Source organism: Stegostoma tigrinum, chromosome 27 (genome assembly GCF_030684315.1).
Source record: "Stegostoma tigrinum isolate sSteTig4 chromosome 27, sSteTig4.hap1, whole genome shotgun sequence".
Taxonomy (NCBI): domain Eukaryota; kingdom Metazoa; phylum Chordata; class Chondrichthyes; order Orectolobiformes; family Stegostomatidae; genus Stegostoma; species Stegostoma tigrinum.
The window spans coordinates 36,332,089-36,354,889 of NC_081380.1; the positions used below are offsets into that span (position 1 = coordinate 36,332,089).

General features: G+C 37.5%; 1 protein-coding gene and 1 long non-coding RNA gene across 7 annotated transcripts in view; one reads left to right on the forward strand and one right to left on the reverse strand.

Moving 5' to 3' along the window:
• The window catches only part of mettl16 (methyltransferase 16, N6-methyladenosine), a 116,693-nt gene that overhangs the window by 85,113 nt on the left and 8,779 nt on the right, over window positions 1-22,801 (forward strand). For all 5 annotated transcript variants that reach the window (XM_059655305.1, XM_059655304.1, XM_059655303.1 and 2 more), the window contains exons 7-8: window positions 5,884-5,953; window positions 6,878-6,967. In XM_059655305.1, the coding sequence (XP_059511288.1) occupies window positions 5,884-5,953; window positions 6,878-6,967 (160 nt within the window). The remainder of the gene's footprint in view (window positions 1-5,883; window positions 5,954-6,877; window positions 6,968-22,801) is intronic.
• The window catches only part of LOC132211018 (uncharacterized), a 49,685-nt gene continuing 39,685 nt past the window's right edge, over window positions 12,802-22,801 (reverse strand). For both annotated transcript variants that reach the window (XR_009447302.1, XR_009447301.1), the window contains one exon: window positions 12,802-12,974. This is a non-coding gene — a long non-coding RNA (uncharacterized LOC132211018). The remainder of the gene's footprint in view (window positions 12,975-22,801) is intronic.

A 22,801-nucleotide genomic window follows, 5' to 3' on the forward strand; every position in this document is an offset into this window, starting at 1 on the left:
GGTTACAAACTTAGGAATAAGGAGGAGGCCATTCAGTCCTTTAAGCCTGCTCTGCCATTTATAAGATTGTGGCTGATCTGATTGCAAACTCAAATCCAGACTCCTGCCAGTCACTAACCTTTCAACCTTTATCACTTACCAAGAATATGTCTACCTCTGCCTTAAAATATTTTATTTCCGCCTGCCTTTCAGGAATAGAGTTCCAAAGACTCAGGATCGTGCAAGAGAAAAATAATTCACTTTATCTACATTTTAACAGTGATCCCTATTTCTCAATTCTCCCATAAAAAGAAATGACCTCACCACACTACCCTGTCAAGACCCCTCAGGATTTGGTGTGTTTCAATCGGGTTGCTCCCCTAAAATCAAGTAGCGGTATACCATAAAGACAGAACTGCAGTCTACCTATAATTTTAAAATTTATAATTAATATTCTCTGACAATTGTAACAAACCAATTGTTAACGCTAAAATATCAATGCATTATTTAATTTGCTTAACTCATTATTTGTTCAAATTTCAGAGCAAAATAAAATTTTCTGTTAACACTGCAGACAGTACCAACAAATTTAACACCCAAACTGAGAAAGGTATTCTGAGAATTATGTTAAATCAAATTATTTGAAATCATTGAGCAAACAAAATGAGAGAGTCATCAACAACTCTCATAACTGGCAAGAAGACCTTGAAATCGTTTTCATTTGGTAAACAGTTTGTGAATTTCTAACTGAAATAACTCCACAAAGGCTGGCATTCTGGACCCCCAACACTTCTGTTAATATCTGTCAACCAGGACTCTCTGATTGGGACTATTAATCTGATCCAATCAAGGAACTCATTCTATAACATCTGCCTGGCTAACCTCTTTCCAATCACTGCATTAACTATTCTATAATGGATCATTAAGGAGCCCTTTATTGGATATGGAGAGTAAGAAATGGGAAGAATTTAGAAACCTTAATCAAGCTTTTGGGTAGAACAGTGGAGTCACAAAAACATTCTGGACAAGCAAAACAACTACCAAATCATTACCATCAATAAATAAAGGAAGGGAGGACTGGACATTAATCCTGTTGAAGATGGATGTGATCATATAACCGAAACTGTTCGCTTAGCTAGGTGAGAGCTCTTGAAGGTGTTTAACAATGAGAATTAGATCTTGAAGTTGGTAAAGTTGGAAACAGACCTCGTTAATCATGATATGCACAGTCTTTTTGAGGCTGAGATTTTTTTGTGGCAAGGAGAGTTCAGCTGTGATGTGGCAAATTTGGTGGCTGTCTTGACAACATGGACAGCAATGAATAGTATAATTGTATAAAACATTTTGGAAAGAGTAATTCAGTCGAGCAGTATTATGTTGCCAGATAGAAATGCATTTGCACACAAGATTAGGATCTTCTTACTGTAGTGAATTTCTAATTTAAGCAATTTAGCTAATTTAATTGGTATGCAAAATAACAGATATAAATTCACTTTGTGAAGTGGGTATTCCATTATTACTGTTATTCAGCTTTATTAATAATTGACTATTTTTATTGAAGTGGCCTGGTTTTTGTACCTTAAAGGACATGACAACCATCTGTACAACTTTATCATCATTTGACGAACATTGCTCACAACGTGCTTTACTTGTGGAAGGGAAAAAAGAGGCAAAAATAACAGAATTGATGCTTAACCATAGTGCTCTAATAGGTATCAACAAAAGGTTGGTTGAAGAAGAGAATTGTTTCTGTAAAAAAAGGCTATACAGCAAAGTGGAGCAGCAGTAGCATTTTGGAGTAAATTGTATTGGGTAGAACCAAGGCAGTTAAAGGCACAACTGGTGGAATGAAGTAAGGAGGAAGCACCCGAAAACCAGAGAACAATGACTCAAGGTATCATGTAATGATACAAGGCTGGAGGAGATCGCAGACTGCCAACAGGTCATGGAAGAAGTTGTAGATAAAATCTTTAAAGGCAGTTATATAAATAGTACACATTGGAAGTACACAAAAGTAACTTCCAGCAACAGAAGAATACAAGCTTATCCAAAAAACATTTTGCTCGGAGGACCTTTTACTTAGGCATTTACGTCACTACTTGTGGGGATCGTGGCTGACCTTTTTCTCTTTACTTTTTCATGGAAATTTGGGCATCACCATCAAGGCCTGCATTTGATCTTTAGCCTAACTGCCCTTTATCTGAGTGGCTTGCTCAGCTATTTCAGAAAGTAATTAAAAGTAGCCATATACCATATTCCCTGAAGGATGTCAGTGAACCGGATGGGATTTTACCAAAATTGACGGTGGTTTCATATTCACCATGACCAAGCCTGAATTTTAATTCCAGATTTTATTAATAAGATTGAAATTTGACTACTTGCCAAAGTAGTCAATTTGGAATTTGAATCCATGGCCCAAAGCATTAGCTTTGATCTCTGGCTTTATCCTGTGTCATTATCCCTACATAACTGAGCAGTCAGTGATGAAGTTTGCAGGTAAGACCTGAGATCTTCACTTGACATGAATAAGAGATGAATATGACATAAGGAGAGATGCTGGTGGACCAGTCGATGTTTTGGATTTTTGAACTGGTGAACTGCAACAGTAAAAATAAATACAAGTTGTAACTGATATGCAGTTTTCTATGGAATCACCGTTCCACAATTCAGTTTCTTATTGTTAGAAATCTGTTGAGACACTTCTGGACTTCATTGTTACGGTACCATTTTGGTTTTCAAAAATGTTAGTATGTACAATATTGTGACAGAGGGTGGTGGGATGGCACTGTCTCCAGACCTAAAACTCCATGGTTTTCATTACAAACTTAAATGTTTTACCCAGCTATTGATGTGTTCAATTATATAGCTTTACAATATTACGGTTCTTGCAAAAATTTGTAGCTCGGGTTGTCAGTGAGGTTGTTGACTTGTTTACTGAGCTGGCTATAGTTCAGATGTTTCATCACCATGCTAGATAACGTCATCAGTGCAGCCTCCAATGAAGCAATGTTGTTCTATTCTATTTAGTATTTATGTGATCCAATCTGTTGAGGTGTTTTGTGTCATTTCCAGTTACTTTCTGCAAGGATTTGTATCTGAGGTCTAATTCCACATGTTTGTTGATTGCATTATGGGTGGAGAACCAGTCCTCTAGAAATTCCCGTGTGTGTTCTTGGTTGGCTTAGGTTAGGATGGTCACATCGTCCCAATTCAATTTATGTATTTGGAAAGGCCAGGACTGATGAGGCATAGTCAACCTGCCTTAGTGCATGGGAAATCATGTCTCATGAACTTGATTGAGTTATTTGAAGAAGTAAGAAAGAGCATTGATGAGAACAGAGCAGTGGGCATGATCTATATGCACTTCAGTAAGACATTCGACAAGGTTCCTCATGGTACACTAGCTAAGCATGGTTAGATCACACGGAATAGAGGGAGAACTAGCTATTTGGATTTGTAACTGGCTCAAAGGTAGAAGACAGAAGGTAGTGGTGGAGGGTTGATTTTTAGACTGGAGGGCTATGACCAGAAATGTGCCGTGAGGATCAGTGTTGGGTCCACTGCTTTTTGCCGTTTATATAAATGACTAGGATGTGAACGCAGGAGGTATGGTTAGCAAGTTTGCAGATGACACCAAAATTGGAGGTGCAGTGGACAGTGAAGAAAGTTACCTTGGAGTGCAACAGAATCGTGATCAGATGGGCCAATGGGCTGAGGAGTGGCAGATGGAGTTTAAATTAAAGAAATGTGAGGTGCTGTATTTTGGAAAGGCAAATCAGGGCAGGCCTTATACACTTACTGGCAAGGTCCTGGGGAAAGTTGCTGCACAAAGACACCTTGGAGTGCAGGTTCATAGTTCCTTCAAAGTGGACTCACAGGTAGATAGGATAGTGAAGAAGGTGTTTGGTATGCTTACCTTTATCGGTCAGTGCATTGAGTATAGGAGTTGGAAGGTCATTTTGCAACTGCACAGGGCATTGATTAGGCCACTGTTAGAACACTGCATGCAATTCTGACCATAGAAAGGCTGTTGTGAAACTTCAAAGGGTTCAGAAAAGATTTATGAGGATGTTGCCAGAGTTGGAGGGTTTGAGCTATAGAGAGAGGTTGAATAGATTGGAGCTATTTTCCCGGGAGCGTCGGAGACTGAGCTGCGACCATATAGGGGTTTATAAAATCATGAGGAGCATGGTTAGGGTGAATTTACAAGGTCTTTGCCCTGGGGTAGAGGAGTCCAAAACTTGGTTTAAAGTGAGTGGGGGGGGGGGGGGGAGATTTAAAAAGGACCTAAGGGGCACCATTTTCACACAGAGGGTAGTGCGTGTATGGAATGGGCTACTAGACAAAGTGGTAGAGGTTGGTACAATTGTACCATTTAAAAGGCATCTGAATGAGTATATGAATTGGAAGGGTTTCAAGGGATATGGGCCAAATGAAGGCAAATGGGACTAGATTTATTTAGGATAGTTGGTCGGCATGGACAACTTGGACCAAAGGATCTGTTTCTATGCTGTATATCTCTATGACTTCAAATGAGCCTCTGACTGTGGTCCCGTAAAGATCATTCCTCAAATAAAAAGTACATTTATAACAACAAGCATTGACTTTTCTGAAGTATTAGCAGTAGTCCGCGACACTGCAGAAGTGTTCTAAATGAAATTTCCTGCTTGGAGCTGATGGTAATGTTGTGTTTTTAGAACAAAATCAACTGTAAGATAGGTTTCTTTGTTTAAATCCTAATTGATCAGTCCATTTTATTTAAAAATGGGCAAAGCTCAGAAACAGTAATATTGCGTAACTGCATTTTAAAAATGTTTTCATCTTCTGAGAAAGATTGCAAGAGTCACAACATGTGAGTGTACTCTGATCCTGATGATTTACAGCCCAAATTTGGGGATAGATCCAATTTTTGTTACACCTTGGGCTGTAGGGTGGGTGAGGTTGATATGAGTTCAATGTTATTGTGTGTTAGTTAATATTTTAGGATCTTACGGAAAGGAATGTTTCTTGCTGTGTGATGCTATAATGTCAAATATATGCCACAAGTTATACTTGACCATTATAAGTCCATCAGAGTTTTGCTGATGCTGTTAGGTATGATTTTGTGATTTGATTGGTGAACCTGACAACAATATAATGGTTACAGAGATAGTAGGAACTGCTGATGCTGGAGAATCTGAGATAACATGGTGTGAAGCTGGATGAACACAGCAGGCCAAGCAGCATCAGAGGAGCAGGAAAGCTTGACGTTTCGGGTCGGGACCCTTCTTCAGGGACCCTTTTCTGAAGAAGGGTCCCGATCCAAAACGTCAAGCTTTCCTCCTCTGCTTGCCCTGCTGTGTTCATCCAGCTTCACACCATTTTAATAATACAATGGTGTTATCTTTAAAAAAAAATTCAAAACACTGTGTGAAAGTTGTTTCTCCTAAAAGTTCCTGTGCATATATTTTAATGGAATCCACTTGTATCTTCCCTTCAGAAGTGATGTCCCATTGCCTTTATTGTTAAAAGTATGCTATAATTAAAACATTACCAGCTTATGTCAGTAGTTTCCATTCAAAAGAATGAATGAAGGTAAGAAAACACACATAGTTTTCAATGGATTGAGGACATGTAAATAACAATTACTATTATCAGTGTACAAAATTAAAAGAAGTTTTATAAATAGAATTATTAAGTTTACCCATGATGACTTGATTCACTTTGTTTATGGGCACAAATTTTGCGATATGGACCAACTTTTGCTGGATAGCCAGATAATATATGTATGGTACAGGAATATTGGAAAGTTTCTAGAATTGACTGGCATTTATATTTTCTGTTTTACTTACAGTTTATTCTCTTCTACAAACCTGGTACACCTTGAGTAATATTGACTAGCTAAACTGATTTCTTTATTTCTAGGTGGTACAGCTGCATGTTGGGAAAGAAATGCAGTTTGGCTCCTTTAAAAGAAGAACTTCGACACCAAGAGGTAAGAGTTGAGATTTGCAGTGGAAGGAAAAGAAAACAAGAAATCAGGCTATACTTTCTAAAAGAATTCCACTTGCCATTCTGTCCCGTAATTTGAATTTTTTATATTTCAAAAATGGGGCATTGGAAAGTTTGGTAAATCTAGAATGCAAATTTTGATATTTAGGATGATTTTAGCATTTTCATCATTTGTTAGGTTAGCATTCATGAGGTATTGTGGAGTTCTGAATTCCAAAAACAGTTTGCTTAAATGAACAAAGTTTGCGTGGCCAAGTTGTATTTCGTTTGAGCAGGATGGAGTTGACCACTCATTGACAGCTTTTATTGAGGTCTTATTACTAGCACACTAATTGTTATGTTTCCCCCACGTGATAAACTTCATATATCATTTGGCTGATCAGAAGGAAGCACGGAGTGAAATCAAGGCACTTTGCAAAATGGAAAGCCCATTAGCACTACTCTAACTGTTGTCAGATTGTAGAAGAACCTGCTTTCTCAATTACATCAGGGTTAGATAGATGATAAATCATTTTTAAAAAGGAACAATGTTTTAAAAAGTAGCATTTCTACTGTTTTAAAAGATAGCCTTTTTTTAACCTTTCCAAAGAAATATAAACTTAATTACGAATTTTTAAACCAGGAATTAATTGCGAATAATTTGAATTGACAAATTGATGACATTGTTTCCTTTTGAATTATATGCTCCTTTTTATGCATGTGAATGTAATTCTTTAAAAAAAAACAACTAAATGTTGATTATCTTGCACTAAATAACACATCAGGTTGGAACTAGTTTGCATTTTCTTACTACATTTGACGTTGATTGACATAACAAAAATTGACAGCCCTAGGCTGAATGCATCAATTAATGTGCAATCAGTCAAGCTTTTGCTTTGTGTCTAAGCACCTGCTGTATGTCATCCAGGTCCCGAAAGTCACCCACACTGAATTCTGTCAAGGACGAACCATGAGGTGGGCTTTGGCATGGAGTTTTTATGAGGATGTAATTATGCCAGTAAGTATTGCTTTCAGAGCGCTTAATCAGCCCTTGCTCTTCCATTCCAATTTAATATACAATGCAAGATGACAATTTAGATTAAAATATTTCAATGATCAAACTTCGTTTGTTTTGTGGAATTTAAATATGTACAGTGAAGAACAGAATATTGTATTGCCATGCTCTTCTAAACTCCAGCTTTACTGAGGATGCTGAGCTGTAAAATTAATGCATAGTTAAACATTAAAATGTTTATACAATGTAATAACCATGTTGTGGCTGAACTTTGTGTACCAAATGAGTTCTGGACTGGTTATGGATTGAGATTATCCTATCTGGTTTTCTGAATGTGTCTTTGAGTCTAGTTTGGGATTGAGATTCTTCATTTTGTTCTGCCAAATAAATCGTGATGGAATTTGTGGTCAGAGACTGAATATTGTTCCATTATCAAATCCATCTAGATTACAATATCTGGGACTAAATGGATGTGAGATAATAATTATTCAGCATCAAAATTTATGTTTATGAAGGATTACAGAAATGGTTTTTGAGATGATTGTACAGTTTCTTGTCTAGACCTTTTTAATGTAATCAACAGGGAAATTTTGCTTTCACATTTTATTTAAACCGTACATTTTACCATTTTATGCAGCAAGCAAATAAGCTATGCAAGGCATTCTTAATACAATGATTACAGGTGCTATGTACGTGCCAGTAATGTAGAAAAATGTGTTTCACGAATCTACAACGACCAAGTATTCATTTCTTTCTTATTGTTCCCTGGATGTAGGGAGGATGAAAATAGATTTGAATCCCAGCCTCTGCTAACATACTTGGCTGAATATTTAGAACAATAATGGGTTGATAATGTCATCTAACTTTGAAAACACGGTAAAGTTGAACTATTGGATGAGAGTCAGCAACTGTACATATACCAGTACACAACTTAACCAGCAAGAACAATGGGCCAGATTTTCCATGGAGTGATAGTCTCATTTTTTCACTAACGGAGGATGCTCCATATTTGTAGGTGTAGATTCAGATCAAGGCTTATTCAGAAGCTGAGCCATGCTTGCATTCTGACGGCTTTTTCATAGTGCAGAACTGTCATAGAATTATACCGTATCGAGTCCGCATAGCCAGAAGCACACCACTACCTCCACGAGGCCTATAAAGCCATAAGGCATAGGAGTGGAAGTAAGGCCATTCGGCTCATCAAGTCCACTCCGCCATTTAATCATGGCTGATGGGCATTTCAACTCCACTTACCCGCACTCTCCCCGTAGCCCTTAATTCCTCGCGAGATCAAGAATTTATCAATCTTTGCCTTGACTACATTTAACACCCCGGCCTGAATGTTATTCACTTCAAATGCTCCCCAATGCATTTTTTAAAGTTGTCAGGTTACCCCCCTCAACTATCCTCTAGGCAATACATTCCAAACCCCCACTACCTTCTGGATGAAAGACTTTCTCCTCAAACTCCCCGCAAAACCACCTGCCTGCCACTTCAAAATTATGTCCCCTTGTTGTTGACTTTTTTAACAAAGGGAAACAGCTCCTTTCTAATCAGGCTGCCCATGCCTGTCATAATCTTACACACTTCTTTCAGGGCTCCCCTCAACTTTCTCTTCTTCAAAGAAAATAAGCCGAGCTATCCAGCCTGTCTTATAGCTGAAATGCTTCATCCTGTATAAGTTCCTGACGAATGTCTCCGCAACCTTTCCAGTGCAGTCATATCATTTCAATAGTGCGGAGACCAGAACTGTACATATCACTCCAGCTGTGGCCTGACCAAAGTTCTGTACATCTCCAACGTAACCTCTCTATTCTTGTAATCCATGTCGCAACTAATAAAGGCATGCATCCCTATGCTTTATTAACACCCTTATTAACCTGCCCTGCCATCTTCAGGGATCAGTGGACAAGGACCTGAAGGGTCCTATATGCTTGCTAGTGACTTTTGAGAACTCTCTCATGTTTTGCCTTCTTCCAAAGTGTATCCTTCCCCATTTATCAGGATGAAATTACACTTACGTCAGGTGAAAGCAAAACACTGCCATTCACAGCAGTCAGCTGCCGTTTTCTGAGATCTAAAGGCCTAGACACCACTCTACCAGTTGTTGTCAAATGCTAAGTGCGTAAGGTAAGATAAATGTGATTTTAGGATGCCAGCTGGGTAAGGACGAGAGTTCCAGAGGGTTGGGTGCCAAGGGGGAAGGCTGCCAACTAAGATGGGGATATAGTACCAGATGGGTAGGTGGCAAGGATCACTTTATGGTAGGTATGGCTGAGTGACAATATACAGGTTCAGCAGGGAGGCTGGTTGCTGGGTCCACTTTGGGGAAGGTTGGGCACAGGGTGGGGGGGTGTGGTATGTGTTCAACAGCAGGTCTAGGGAGGCATGCAATGTAGGGGAAGCGGTTTAGGTGCAGAGCCGGGTAAGGTGGGGAGCATTTACAGAAGCTTATTCAGAGTGTGGATGAAGAGGGTGTCAGGTTTGGCAATAGGGGAAGAGAGGGCTGGACAGGCAGAAAAAGTGGTCAAATGCAAAGTGGGGAAAGGAGAAGTTGGGTTCCCAGGGTAATAGGACAGCCTGGGGATGTAAGTACACTGAAGGTGTAGTTTGAGGTGTATGAGTACATAAAAGTAGCCACCATGGTCTTACCAGACCATAGGGCTGAAGAGAGAGACAACAAATTGGTGGTGGTTTAACCTGAGGGCCACCATGCCTAAGGTGAGGGGAGGGGTTGAGAAGGAAAACTTCAGCCAGTGCGGGAATTGAACCCACATGTCGACGTTACCCTGCATCGCAAACCAGCTTTCCAGCCGTCTGATGGTTGGGTAGATACTCAAGTCAGACTATGAATTTATAACTTTTCCTGAGTAGCTACTTAGTTCATCTTTTGGGGGAAATCCAAATTCTCTGATGTATATGGAAGACTTTCGGAGGGTTCTGGGGAGAAGGACATGATCAGTTTCTTGGACAATTCTTTTGGGGTCTACTTTGATGAGGATTCTGCAAGGTTCCTATGTGCACCTCCTTGTTGCACTGGAATAACAACTGTCAGGCCACCAGAAAATCTCGGTCAATAATGCCAGTGTCTGTTGAAGCCACACACTCTGCGCAACCTTTTGAGTTTGAAAGTCAAATTAAGGATTATGTATCCTTGGAAATAAAAGTAAACTATTTTGTTTTGATAAGAGAAACACAGGACATAGAATATCAGAGGATTGTGCTGATACGGTAACACTTCAGTAATTGATTAGTTTTACCTTAACGCACATCTTCAACACTTCTGTTCAATGCATTTAGCCCCTTGAGACCTAAACTTAATTTACATTAAAATGCTCAGAAACTACACAAAAATCCTTCTAATGTAAAACATTTCTTTTAAATCCCAAAACATGACAAGCCATAAAAATTTATGACTTGTTTTGTTAACTACATTGAAAAAAGATGACATTTGTTATTGAATTGGTGCCAGTTCATAAAAATGTGAGCAAGGGTAGGCCGTTCAGCCCTTTAAGCCTGCTCTGTTGCAGTAAGATCTAGGCTGATCTTTTACTTCAGCACCAATTTCTTGCACTGTTTCTGTATCATTTGATTTTTCTTCTTAATTTGTAGAAAGCTACAGTTTTGAACAAAAACAAAATATTTTGGTGTTCCTATGCTTCCTGTGTTTAAAATTAACTGTCAATCTGTCTTTCCCAATATTGCTTACCTTTCTTTTGCCTTCCTAGATGTTAGATGATGAGTGGGGAGGGGAATTTATAGTAACTAAAACAATAATGTCTCAAGTGCATTTCCAATTTCATAACCAGTTTCCTCCAAAGACGTAAGATAACTTCAATTCATTTTCGTGCACATTGAAATGTAGAAATAGAGAGTAACCACACCTTGCTGTAAGAAATTATTAAAGACCTCTAGCAGTGAGCTTATCATTTTTTGAAAGACTCTATCTTGGTGTCCAGTCAATCACATAATTTCATTATCATGTGAACTTCCCGATGTTCCCGATGCTATTGGGAAGAACAAATAGAAAGATTATAAAACACGAAAGATAGAGTGTTTTAATAACCTAGTTATATACTGTGAAAGAATCTCTTAACCTTGTTATTTCTGTCCATTTATAATATTATTTGAATATTAGCACAATTAAAATTGCACTTTTAAAAATTTGGATGATTAACATCATGAAATAGAATGTTTAAGTCACATGGATAGCCCTGATTTCAAAGGCTTTTATGCAAACACATCTGGTTTGTAAGAGTTTAATGATTGGTTCATTATCAAGTAATGCAGGTGTACATTTAATCAAGGGGAAGGAAATGGTTTTCTTGTTGAACAGAAAAATTATTGCATGCCGATTAAAATTTTGTTAACATGATTCCTGGCTTCTGTCCCAGAAAGAAATTCAGTATCCTACATGGTAATCTTTGTTTCCAATAGCATTTAGTTTTGTTAGAGTTATATCTTTTATTTGATGAATCACTTTTACAATTGTCAACAGTTGCAGGAAAACAAACAAGTCAAATTATAGTTTGATATAATAATATGAGAAAACTGTGGTTGTAATGCTGTCTCTTGACTTACCATGTGAACAAGTTATTTAAATAGACATCCTTAAAATTTGAAAAACAGTTTCAGTTTGTTATACATTTTAAAAATTTGTATCTTTGTTTTTTGTTTCTTTCCTCTTTAAAGTACTAGATCCAAAGCTGAGATATGGTTTCAAAGGTGATAAGGATCCCCCAGTTAGCTGTTCAAATGTTATGATCCTAGACTATGAGAAGATTTTTCTCCTCTGCCAGATAGGGTGGGAGCTTCACAACCCGATTTGTTTTGCTGGAGGAAAATAACAAGAATTTTTAGGTTTACCTCAGGACTGTTATAGTTTTGATAGTTAATTATTATCTTGCTTTTTATAGTATGTTCTGTACCCTGATGTAAGATCATGGGAAGTGGTGTTAAATTTCTTAAACACTTTTGTCATGACATGATATTTCTTCCTAGATTTTATTAGAATATTAAGGGTTGCACCAGTATTTGTGCTGTTTTTCAGTGAAGCTCTTGTGATACTTCTCCCTGTTACTGTATTCCCCCTGGGCACAGTATGGGATTCCCAGGCTTGTTAGTGTTTGTGTTACACAGTCTGGAGCTGCAGTACCACACCAGATGATCCATGTTAAGTGTTTTGCAAATTAATGAGGCTTTTGGTATTCCTGTTCTCACTACTCAATGTTTAAAGATAATGTACATTTGTCATTGCTAGGGTCTTATGATTATAGGTCCTCTTAATATAGTAGTTTGGGCATGTAATGTTTAAAAATTAGGGACTCTACCTTTTGTCTTGGGACATAAGTCCTTGTTAGTTTGGACTGTGATATCTAAGCAGGACATAACTTTTCAAGTGAATTAGGTGGATGTTTTATTTCTCTTAGATAAATACAGTCCTGTTTAGCTTTTCTTTAAAGCAGTGTAGTAAAGAAAAATTTACCCAAGCCTTAAATGGGTCTTGAAGGTATTTTTATACTCAAAGCAAGTATTTAACAGCAGAGAGAAAGAGCAACACTAGTGATTTTCTAGTATGATTAAGAAGACCAAGTCTGTGTGCTCGCAAAGTAGAAGACTGAAAAATTAAGCAATTGTTGATTTGATTTTAAAAATGTAAAATGCATTTTGTGTATTTAACTTACTTAAATAAATGCACCATCTGTTCCATTCTCTACATATTGAGTATTGAGCACAATTGTATTTTTATCATTAATAAACACATCAAAACAGAGAAGAAGCTGACATTTGTCAGTCTGGGTAGCAGCATGTTGTTAATAATGCATTCCCCTAGCCTTCCATTAGATGCACTTAACCTGCTATGAGAGTGCTGGTGGTTTCTGATTCGCAGTAACCCAGCAACAGTTCCATGCAGTGCAGTTGATGTGCACAGCGATTAGTAATCTTCTCAGGGGGATTTTTTTTTTCTCTTTGACACATTCACCTCCTAAAGACCCAGAATCAGGATAGTCTGCCAAGAAAAAATAAAGAAAGGAGCAAGTTAAGCAGAAAAATTGGCCTTGTTTCCTCTCCTTCATGTGGGCAGTTGCTAAAATCTGACACTTTTGTTTTTGGATGGTTAAAAGATGAAAGTATATACATCAGCGATGAAAGAACAGCAGTAGCATTGTAGTTAACTCATTTTTTGTTTCAGAAATACTCTTGTCTTTTCCCTAATTCTGCCTGGATTTTATAACAATTGCAAACAAGCAGTGTTCACCCAAATCAACATAGGCATTGGGTCAGACCTTTGGATGTTGAGGTTAGTGTTTAGAAAAAGACACTGTTTTGAGTATCTCCATCGCCTGTACAGCTTTGATGAATGATCTAAAACAATCTAAAGGATCTTATAATTGGCCAGTCAATTTTCCTGATTTTTCTCACGCTCTCCAGGCCCAGAATGGCCTAATCATTCTCCATTACAGTTCTTATAATGTAAAAATAATAACATAGTGAAACATTTTGAGATATTTTGACAATATAGTAAGTCTATTTTTGCCTGAATTTATTTTCAATTACACTGGGTATCAATGAGCTTCCCACTGATTCTGGTTTTTGAAAAAGACGCTGGTCTGCACACAGCACCTTCCAATAGAAACAAAGCCAAAATAAGGATCACAATGGCACCAAGATTGGACTTGTGCCCTTAGACCCGACACACCAGCCATATTTGTTCCAACTATGCATTAACAACCATGTTTTTATTTATTATTAATAAAATAATAAAAATTACACCAGAGAATTAGGCTATTCAAAGAACCATACCAGTACTAATGCTCCTGTTTCCACTGAAAGAGAAACAGTACTTATTCGAACCATTGAGCACATAAGGTGACCTTTTTGCTCATCATTCCTCCAATGGATCTTTGAAAGACCTACTTAATTACCCTACTCTCCTGCTCTTTTTCTGTATCTTTTTCTGTGGCCCTGGAAAGTAAACAGTCAGCTAGAAGAGGACTAATTTCTGTGATTTGATAAAGAATGTGGCCCAAGTGGATTTGACCTAAGTTTGGTAATTGAGTAATAGATCTTCAATGAAGAGAGAGTTTGAGTACAGGCTATTCATATTCTCATGAGGGGAAAAGAGGAAGGACATCTAAGGCTAGAACTCCCTGCAGGACTAGATTTATGGTAATTGAAATGAAACACAGAAAGGAAGCTTAACAATGAATATTGGGTTCATTCATAATTCAGTAGAAAACCTAGCTAGGCACAAAAATTTCAGGGAAGAACTGAAAAAGGAAGGGGAGCAAGCAGGCTGTATAAAAATAGATTTATAGTAACATAAAAGGAAAACCCAAAGTCTTTTATAAGTCCATAAATAGTAAAAGGGTAATCAAAAGTAAGGCCAATTAGATACAAAAAGGAGATCCTGCGGCTGAGGTACAAAATGAGTACTTTGCATTTGATATCCTTTTTTAAAAACAATATTACTGCCTATTTCAGTGTGAAGGAGAAAGAAGAGAAATTGAACAGAAAAAAAAAAGAGATTCTTAGCAGTTGGTAGCACCCAGAGAGCAGGTATGGACCCTATACTCAGATGTTCAGTAGCAGGGGAGGATGTTTACAAACTGGACTTCAGTGGTGGTAACATCTGAATTCCTCCCAGTTTCACACAATAATGACAGTAGAAATACAAAAATATGTGGAGAACCCATGTGTGGCTTGAGGTATGGTACATGTTGAAGGGCTTTTGACTCGTGGGAAAAATTGCAGGGTAGAGGTACCTATTCAAAAAGCAAGGAGTTACACCTTAACAGCATAGGGATCATAATTCTTGTAGGGAGTTTCCTTAGCGTCTTAGTGTGGGATAAAGCAAAATTAACAAGGTATGAATGCTGGCACTTAGATGTAGAAAGGAGGAATAGGGTACATGAAGTTAAAGTGTCGAGATGTACTAGAGAAGGGTACCATATTAGAAAGGAATTGCTATAGAAGAACTCTGAGCAATATAAAGACATTTTTGCGATATCTGTCGCTAAAAGATGTGAAAAATGTGAGCTATAAGTACAAGTAGCCAAGTGGGAAGGCAATATAATGAGAACACATTGTATCAGTGATAATGGGAACTGCAGATGCTGGAGAATAGAAGATAACAAAGTGTGGAGCTGGATGAACACAGCAGGCCAAGCAGCATCTCAGGAGCACAAAAGCTGACGTTTCGGGCTTAGACCCTTCATCAGAGAGGATGATGAAGCCTCTCTGATGAAGGGTCTAGGCTCGAAACATCAGCTTTTGTGCTCCTGAGATGCAGCTTGGCCTGCTGTGTTCATCCAGCTCCACACTTTGTTATAATGACAACACATGTTGGCTTGTAAATAGTGAGGGCTAGATACTTAACATTCAAAGATAATAAAAAGGTTTGGGAAGGAGAAAAGAAAGGTCAGGGTGGCAGTACTGAGCATTAGCTTTCTCTTAGTAAGAACTGATATAAAGTGCTTGTTAAGCATTCTAGCATTGTCCTGCATTTCTAAGCTCTTTATCCTCAGTTAGACCCCTGCACCTCTTACAACCCATTTACTATTTCTTGATAACATGTTCTGTTCATTCTCTTTCCAAGTCTTATTTTCCTCCTCTCTGCTGTTCTGTCAACCTCAATATTGTAGTGCTGGGAAAAGAGAACTTTCAGGGCATGGAGTTTCTGCTTGAGAAAATATTCATTGTGCAACATTCTATTGAGTACTACAGTTATTTCACACCTGCACATTGTCATAACTAATGTTTCTTCAAATCTCTCAAGTTCCTCATTTTCTGTAAGTTTCTTATATTGGTTGTCTGAAAATGTTGCTGATTGTATCACATCCTAAGAATGCAAAAAGCAACAGATGAGGTGATGTTCCTGAGTGTATTGTCTCATATAATATGAAGAAGCAGCTAGCTAATACCAAGGATATTTTTCAGCTGCGGATATATTGCATAATTCTAATATTTTTTATGTCTTGCCCCTCACAATAATAAATCAATAATATTTATTACTTAAGTCATATTCTGTAATGGAGAATCTATATTTTTGAAAAGGAGCTTTTTGGTCTTAACGCTACTGTGTCTTTATTCGCATGCCTCCCAAATGCAGTGTCAATGTAAATGCATTGAAAATTATGAAAGCCCCTCACTGATAAAATCTCAATATTTATTTTCAGTGTCATTTTATGCTTGCATGTTGCATCAGGACATATTTCTGTCCTGTTCACAGTTCCCAGGTGCTTTAGAAACTAGATTTGTTTATATTTAGTAGGCTCCATAGCATCAGAATGGTGTTGTAAACAAGTTGAGTGTGTAGAATCTATTTGGTACATCCTGAAAATTCAAATGAAGATCTGGAGTAAATCCAGTCGAACAGCTTTATGAGCAGAATTTGTCAAATCCTATCTACTGATTTTGGGCAGAAAGATCTGTAATAAACCATACCTAATGGACAATAAAGTCAGTCTCCTTTAAAATTGCTATTTGATCTTACATCAGTAAGCAATCTGGAAAAGAATTCTAATTTTCTACCAAGCTGTCATATGAATAAGTGTTTTCTAATTTCACTTCTGAAAGCTCTGGCTCTTTACCAAGTTCTTGATCCCAAACTCCCCAACTAGCAGAAATTATTTTCTGTACCTGCTTCTCTTAATTGAATCAAATCAGCTCTTAACATTTTAAATTTCATACAATACAACTGTAATTTCTGTAATCTCCTCATAATTTGTCATGGGAGTTTAAGCATTCTGCTGAATCTGTATTGCTTTTTGCAAGGTATGGTGCCTTAAACTACTCTCCAGGTGTGGCCTGACCAGGGTTTTACGGCTGAACCATGAATTCAATACTCCGATTCTTGTCTTCTAGAAATAATGGTCAGAGATGGACAGATTCTTGTTAGGCAGGAAAATCAGGAGTAGACGGATGATGGGAAATTCAAAACATAAACTGATCAACCATGATCATATTGAATAGTGGAGTAGGCTAAAGGGGCAGTATGATTTATTTCTGCTTCCATTTGGTACGTTCATTGAGTTCAACACTATCAATATCTCTTGAGCCTGAATACCATCTGACTCACTGTACATTCCCCAATCACTTGGGATAACCTTCATGAATGCATAAGTAGCCTAGTAAATACAAAACATTTTTTGCTGGTTTCTGCAGATGAGATGAGCCACTTATTCCTAAACACCCAGAAAATCCTTCTGCCTATTTGCATCATTCATGGATAGTGATTTTCTTTTTGGTGATATGCATTGTCTCTAGAGGTGGCAACATCACTTTGTTTACTGAGCTGCCGCTGATGTCACACTATTAGTAACCTCAATGTACGCGTTCTAAAAGGAAAACATAATAAAGATTTCCTGAAAATAGATAGTACAAGAGAAATAAATCAATGAAACTTAACATTTAGCAGCAGCGCTATGGCGTTATGCTTCACTTCCACATCAGAAAGTTAACATTTCGTAAAAAAGATTACTGTCTCAATTTCAGATTTAAACATGAATTTAAGGACAGCATTTTACAGAAACAAGAGACTGAATAGTGTGGTATTAGTTCTATTGTATTAATTCAACTTAAATTTTTTTCACCAGCTTCAGTGTAGAAGGATGTTTATTTCTTCAAAATTTTGTGCTTAGAATTAATTTACACCAATCAATTTGTATACACAGCCTGTAAATCTCTAAGAAATAGTAGATGTCAGGATACAAGTACAATATTTACATTTTTAACACATGACTTGAATTGACTTGCTGTATTTCCATTCATTGTGTTACTTAAAATGTTATTCTAGATTCTCACAATTAACTTTTAAAATGCTGTCGTTAATTTGAATAAAAGGCACAGTAGTGATGGTTGCTGCTTTTAGTAGAAGGGATCTTTTGTCTTGCCCTTCTTTGATGTCAAGAATAAAAGCATGAGATGTGGCCCTCTGGTGGTCAGAACTTTAATTTAGAGCTTTTCTGTGAAGATCGAGTGTTGTTGGAATTAGTGGAATCCTTTAAAGCAGAAATGAAAATTCACGCAGATGCCAATGGTTATGGTAAGTTTCGGACATTGGGATACAACGCTCAAAAGAAAAGTCATGTCTCTTCTTTTTATGACAACATGTTTGATTTTTATTCTGATTTTGTCTTTAGTCTGGTTGCAAACAAAGGAAGAGATTGTGGGACATAACCCTGAGAGATTTTAGATAGAAATGCTCACATTAAATGCTAAACCTGGTTAATAATAACTCATACACGATTGCTGAAGAATGTATACTAATTTCACTGTTGATCTACCTGAAAGGGCCTAATAAACACCCTACAGACACTAATGAAACGGGTATAACAACAAAAATAGCAATAAAAATGAAGTGATAAAAACAAAATCTCCTATCGCTCTATTAACTTAACAAAAAAAACAGAGCAAATACACCAACTTTGCAGAAATATTTCAATATGCATTCCTAAGATTATCCCAAGCTATTGGGGAATGTACAGTGGGTAGGATGATATTCAGGCTCAAGAGATATTGATAGTGCTGAACTCAATGAACATACCAAATGGAAGCAAAAATAAATCCTACTGCCTCTTTAGCCTACTCTATCAATCAATATGATCAAAAATATTTTGAATCTGACATCTGAACATTTAGACATAGTTACCACTGTCCACAATCAGTGCATGTTGAGTAAGTCCCAGGCCTGTGCTGCTTTGAGTTCATCTGCTTCAAATTGCGTCTTATTTTGGCATGGGACTCAATGTGATGTCTCATAGAATCAGCAATTTTCATGATGCCAAATCATAATTGATAATCATAATTGTTAGCAAAAAGTGTTCAGAAAGAAAGCATTATTACTGTTTAAGAAAGAATATCCAATGTAACTGTTTATCACTACTTTTACATTTAATGCACAATAACAGGGCACAGTGACTGAGTGGTTAGCACTGCAGGCTCATAGTACCAGGGACCCAGGTTTGATTCTAGCCTCGGATGACAGTCTGTGTGGAGTTTGCACATTCTCCCTGTATCTGCGTGGGTTTCCTGCCCTGGTTTCTTTCCACGGTCCAAAGATGTGCAGGGTAGGTGGATTGGCTATGCTAAATTGCCTCTAGTGTTCAGGGATGTTTGGGTTAGACATGGAAAATGCAGGGGTGGGGGAATGGGTCTGGCAGGGATGCTTTTCAGGGTGGTGTGGACTTGTTGGGCCAAATGGCCTGTTTCCACACTGGGGATTAGAAAAAAATAACCATTTAATCAAGAGGCAAATTATATACAGTGCCTAGGTGTTCATTAGTTGAATGATAGATTTTTTTCAAGATGCTCTCAGTATTTGTTTAGAAATTTTTGAGTTGAACTTGCCACTAATTGAACACTGTGACCAAAGTGCATCCTATTGTACAATACAACCATGCTATAACTTTCTGTGTACCCTCCCCAGCCCCAAAGAGTGCAAGTTCCCTCATTTATGCATGCAATTATGTCTCCCAAAAACAAATCAAAGCAGGTTCATACAATGAATTGCTTATAGTTAGTTGTTACTACATATGCTAACAGGTTCAACAGAGTTATTTATTCTCCCTTCCCCAGTTGAGAAAGCTGTCAAATCTTTGCTAGTGAAGGCAATGTCACTGTGACTATCTCCCTTCTGTGAAAATCTTTTATATTCTTGCCCCTTATTTTTTTACTTCCCACTGATGGACTGGCCAAGTTGAAGAACTCATGATGTGAAATGAACTTATTGCCTACTATTCTGGTCTTGTGTGATGGTGCAAATCTGCATTACTACTGCTGCTGCTGAATTAGCTGTTTTGAGTCCATAATTGGACTTTGGTAATTAGTTTTAACATCCAACTGAGAAGGAAAAATCTCCCAGGGTTACTATCCCTGACAAATGTTTTATAATAGTATGTCTAAATGTACACACTTGCACCTTGAATGAGGACTGATCAGGTCTTCCCACTGAATAACCTTGTTGCCAATCTCTGTCTAAAAGCATGCAAAAAAATTAAAACTAATGGGGAGGATACCAGAACTTCAAGGAGAGAATCTAATTTAGGTGAAGTGTTTTCACGGTTCATGTTCGTTAACTTGAGCCTCAGTTCAACATGAATTTATGTTAGATAATTGGTGTGGCTTTCAGTATAGGACCAGCTAAATGTTGAATACTACTTAAGCAAACTTTTGTCATTAATTGAATATTTGGCTTCTTCAAAAAATTTTTGTTTGCAGGATCCAAATGCTCTTTATGCATCTATGAACACTTTCTTACAAACGTTTTAATAGAATTGCACCAAGCTTGATTAGCGATTTACCATTGGCCACTGTATTGTTGTCATGTATGTATAGGAAACAGTGATCAACCCAATCGTTTGTTGAATATTAGTTCTCTTGTCCTAATCATTATTGAAGTATTCCTTTGCATTTTTACCAGTTATATACAGTTGATCTTGTGTGTTCCAGTTCTTGATCACTTTGAACAATAGTTTTTGAAAACTAAGCAAATAGTGTGGCATTTTCCTTTTGACAATTGACTTCCTTTTGGTAAATGGACTGTCAGAGGTCAGCATTAGGATTTCCATCTCCTTTCCCAGGAAGCCATAGAGACTGCATAGCTCAAACAGGCTTGGTTCCCAATCTGCTCTGACTTCCTGAATACAAACAGTAAGGGAGGAGTGCTGAGATAACAAGGTGTGGAGCTGGATGAACTGAGCAGGCCATTTCTGAAGAAGGATCCAGACCCGAAACGTCAGCTTTCCTGCTCCTCTGATGTTGCCTGACCTGATGTTTCAGACTCCTGCTTCGGCAGTTCCTACTATCTCTAAGGGAGGAGTGCTGTTAGTCTTAGCACTGCCATTGTTGGGGAAAGGGATGTCAGCTAAGCTGCCTCCCTTTTATAGCTTTATTAACGGTCAGATGACATGCAGCTCCCAGGTTTATGGATAATTAATGGCCATTTGATAGATCTATTGATGGATCCATAGTCCCAGTGGAACAGACTGCCATTTGGCATGGGAGGACAGGAACTTCGCATTAAGATATTGTATCCAATGAACTGGCTCGGAAAATTCAACCATGATTGCTATTCCTGATTGCGCTACATAAAAAAATGAATAGAAGAGATTGCTGACATTTTAAACCATGTTTTCAGATGCACTATTGTGTTTAGATTACTTTAACAGTCGGCTCAGTTTTGTTTTTATAATTTTATTTGTTCAATGTGGAGAGTAACATTATTGTAAACTTGCTTTCGAAAGTGTATCTGCTGTGCCCTAGCCAATATTTATCCCTTAATCAACATATTATCTGGTCAATGTTGTTATGATCCTGGACAAGGCCAGATCCAGAATGACACTTAGCCTGATTGTTTGTTTCATTTTTTATAATTCGTTAAAGTGGTGATTAGAAGGTGAAACATACTTGCACCATGTTACAGTTGTTCTTTAAAAGAAGATGCAAGTTTATTATGTCAGGTTTCTTTTAAATGCTATGTAACTATTCTTTTATCGTTACTCACTTCAAGAGAAATGTCCCTTCTATCTCAACACTTCAAATTTTTACTTAAACTGACTCTACTCAGTTTCTTTTCCTTGGACTGCAGACAGTTATTTCCAGGTTGGCTGGCACGAACCTTTCACAGTTCTGATGGTCTTACTTTTGCATTTCAGCAATTTGAAGACTCTGTGCAAACTCTCCTGGCTACGATGTTCCTTGAACTAACATACTCCAGCTTGTGACTGGTTTTCTGAGTGAGAACTTGATTCTCCTATTGGAGAAAACCTCTCCCCTCTGACGTGAACTTCTGTTTCTTCTGAACCAAATTGAAATCTGAAGCTAAACTTATGGCCTGTGATGTTTTGTAAACTCCGCTGTAAAAATATTCCATCTGTTAATACCACACATATCCAGTCAGGCACTTGACTGAAGTAAGATGCATCTTGGAAATGCCGCATTTAGCTCACTGATCCAGATTATTTTCTGAACTTCTTTTTAAAAGAATTACCATCATAGAGCTACCAAAATGTACCTGCTTATATTGCCATCATTTGAATTTTAAGTTGTATATATGGTACACCTTTTATCAAAATGTCTTTTGCTGCTTGTGGGAGCTGGTTGTATGCAAATTGGATGCCACATTTCTCACATTACAATAGTGACACTGCTTCAAAAGGAACTTTATTGGTTGTAAAGCACTTAGGATATCCCAAAAGTTGTAAAAGGATGATATAGTACAGACACTTTTTATTTTTAATATAAAAGTTTCTTTCCAAGTCATTTCACTTCTATTCACTTGAAAAATTTGATAACTGAGATAAATTTTTACACAGACCAAATTTTGCTGTTGAAACGAGAGATTTGGCTTCTCATTATTTAGATGTAAATGGAACATTAGCATCAGACAAGCAGCAAATGTGCCTTTTTGACATGAATAGCTGACAATTGTTGGCCAAGTTGCACACATCCATCAGTTTTGCAACATTGCATCTCACCATTGAAATGCAATAAAGAATGTTAAGTTGCTGCATTTGTAAAGTAGCTTGCTCAGAAAATTGACCCCTGTCATTTCAAGTGTAATGCCCTGTTTTATAGGCATGACAAGTGTTATTACAACATCTTAATTTTTACAAGTATAGCATCTCATTTTTTCAAATGTCAATTTGTTACAGGTTTTAGAAATGTTGAGAACAAAGCAGGTCTGATTAATGGCAAATGCTGTTAAATGTCTGCTACAACAAATTCTGACTTGTATATTTATAAATGTTCTGAATTGGGAATATTAGGAGGCACCAGAATTTATTCCTTTCTGTTTGGTTGCTGGATCTGCAGGGTTTTTTTTTGTTGTTTCAA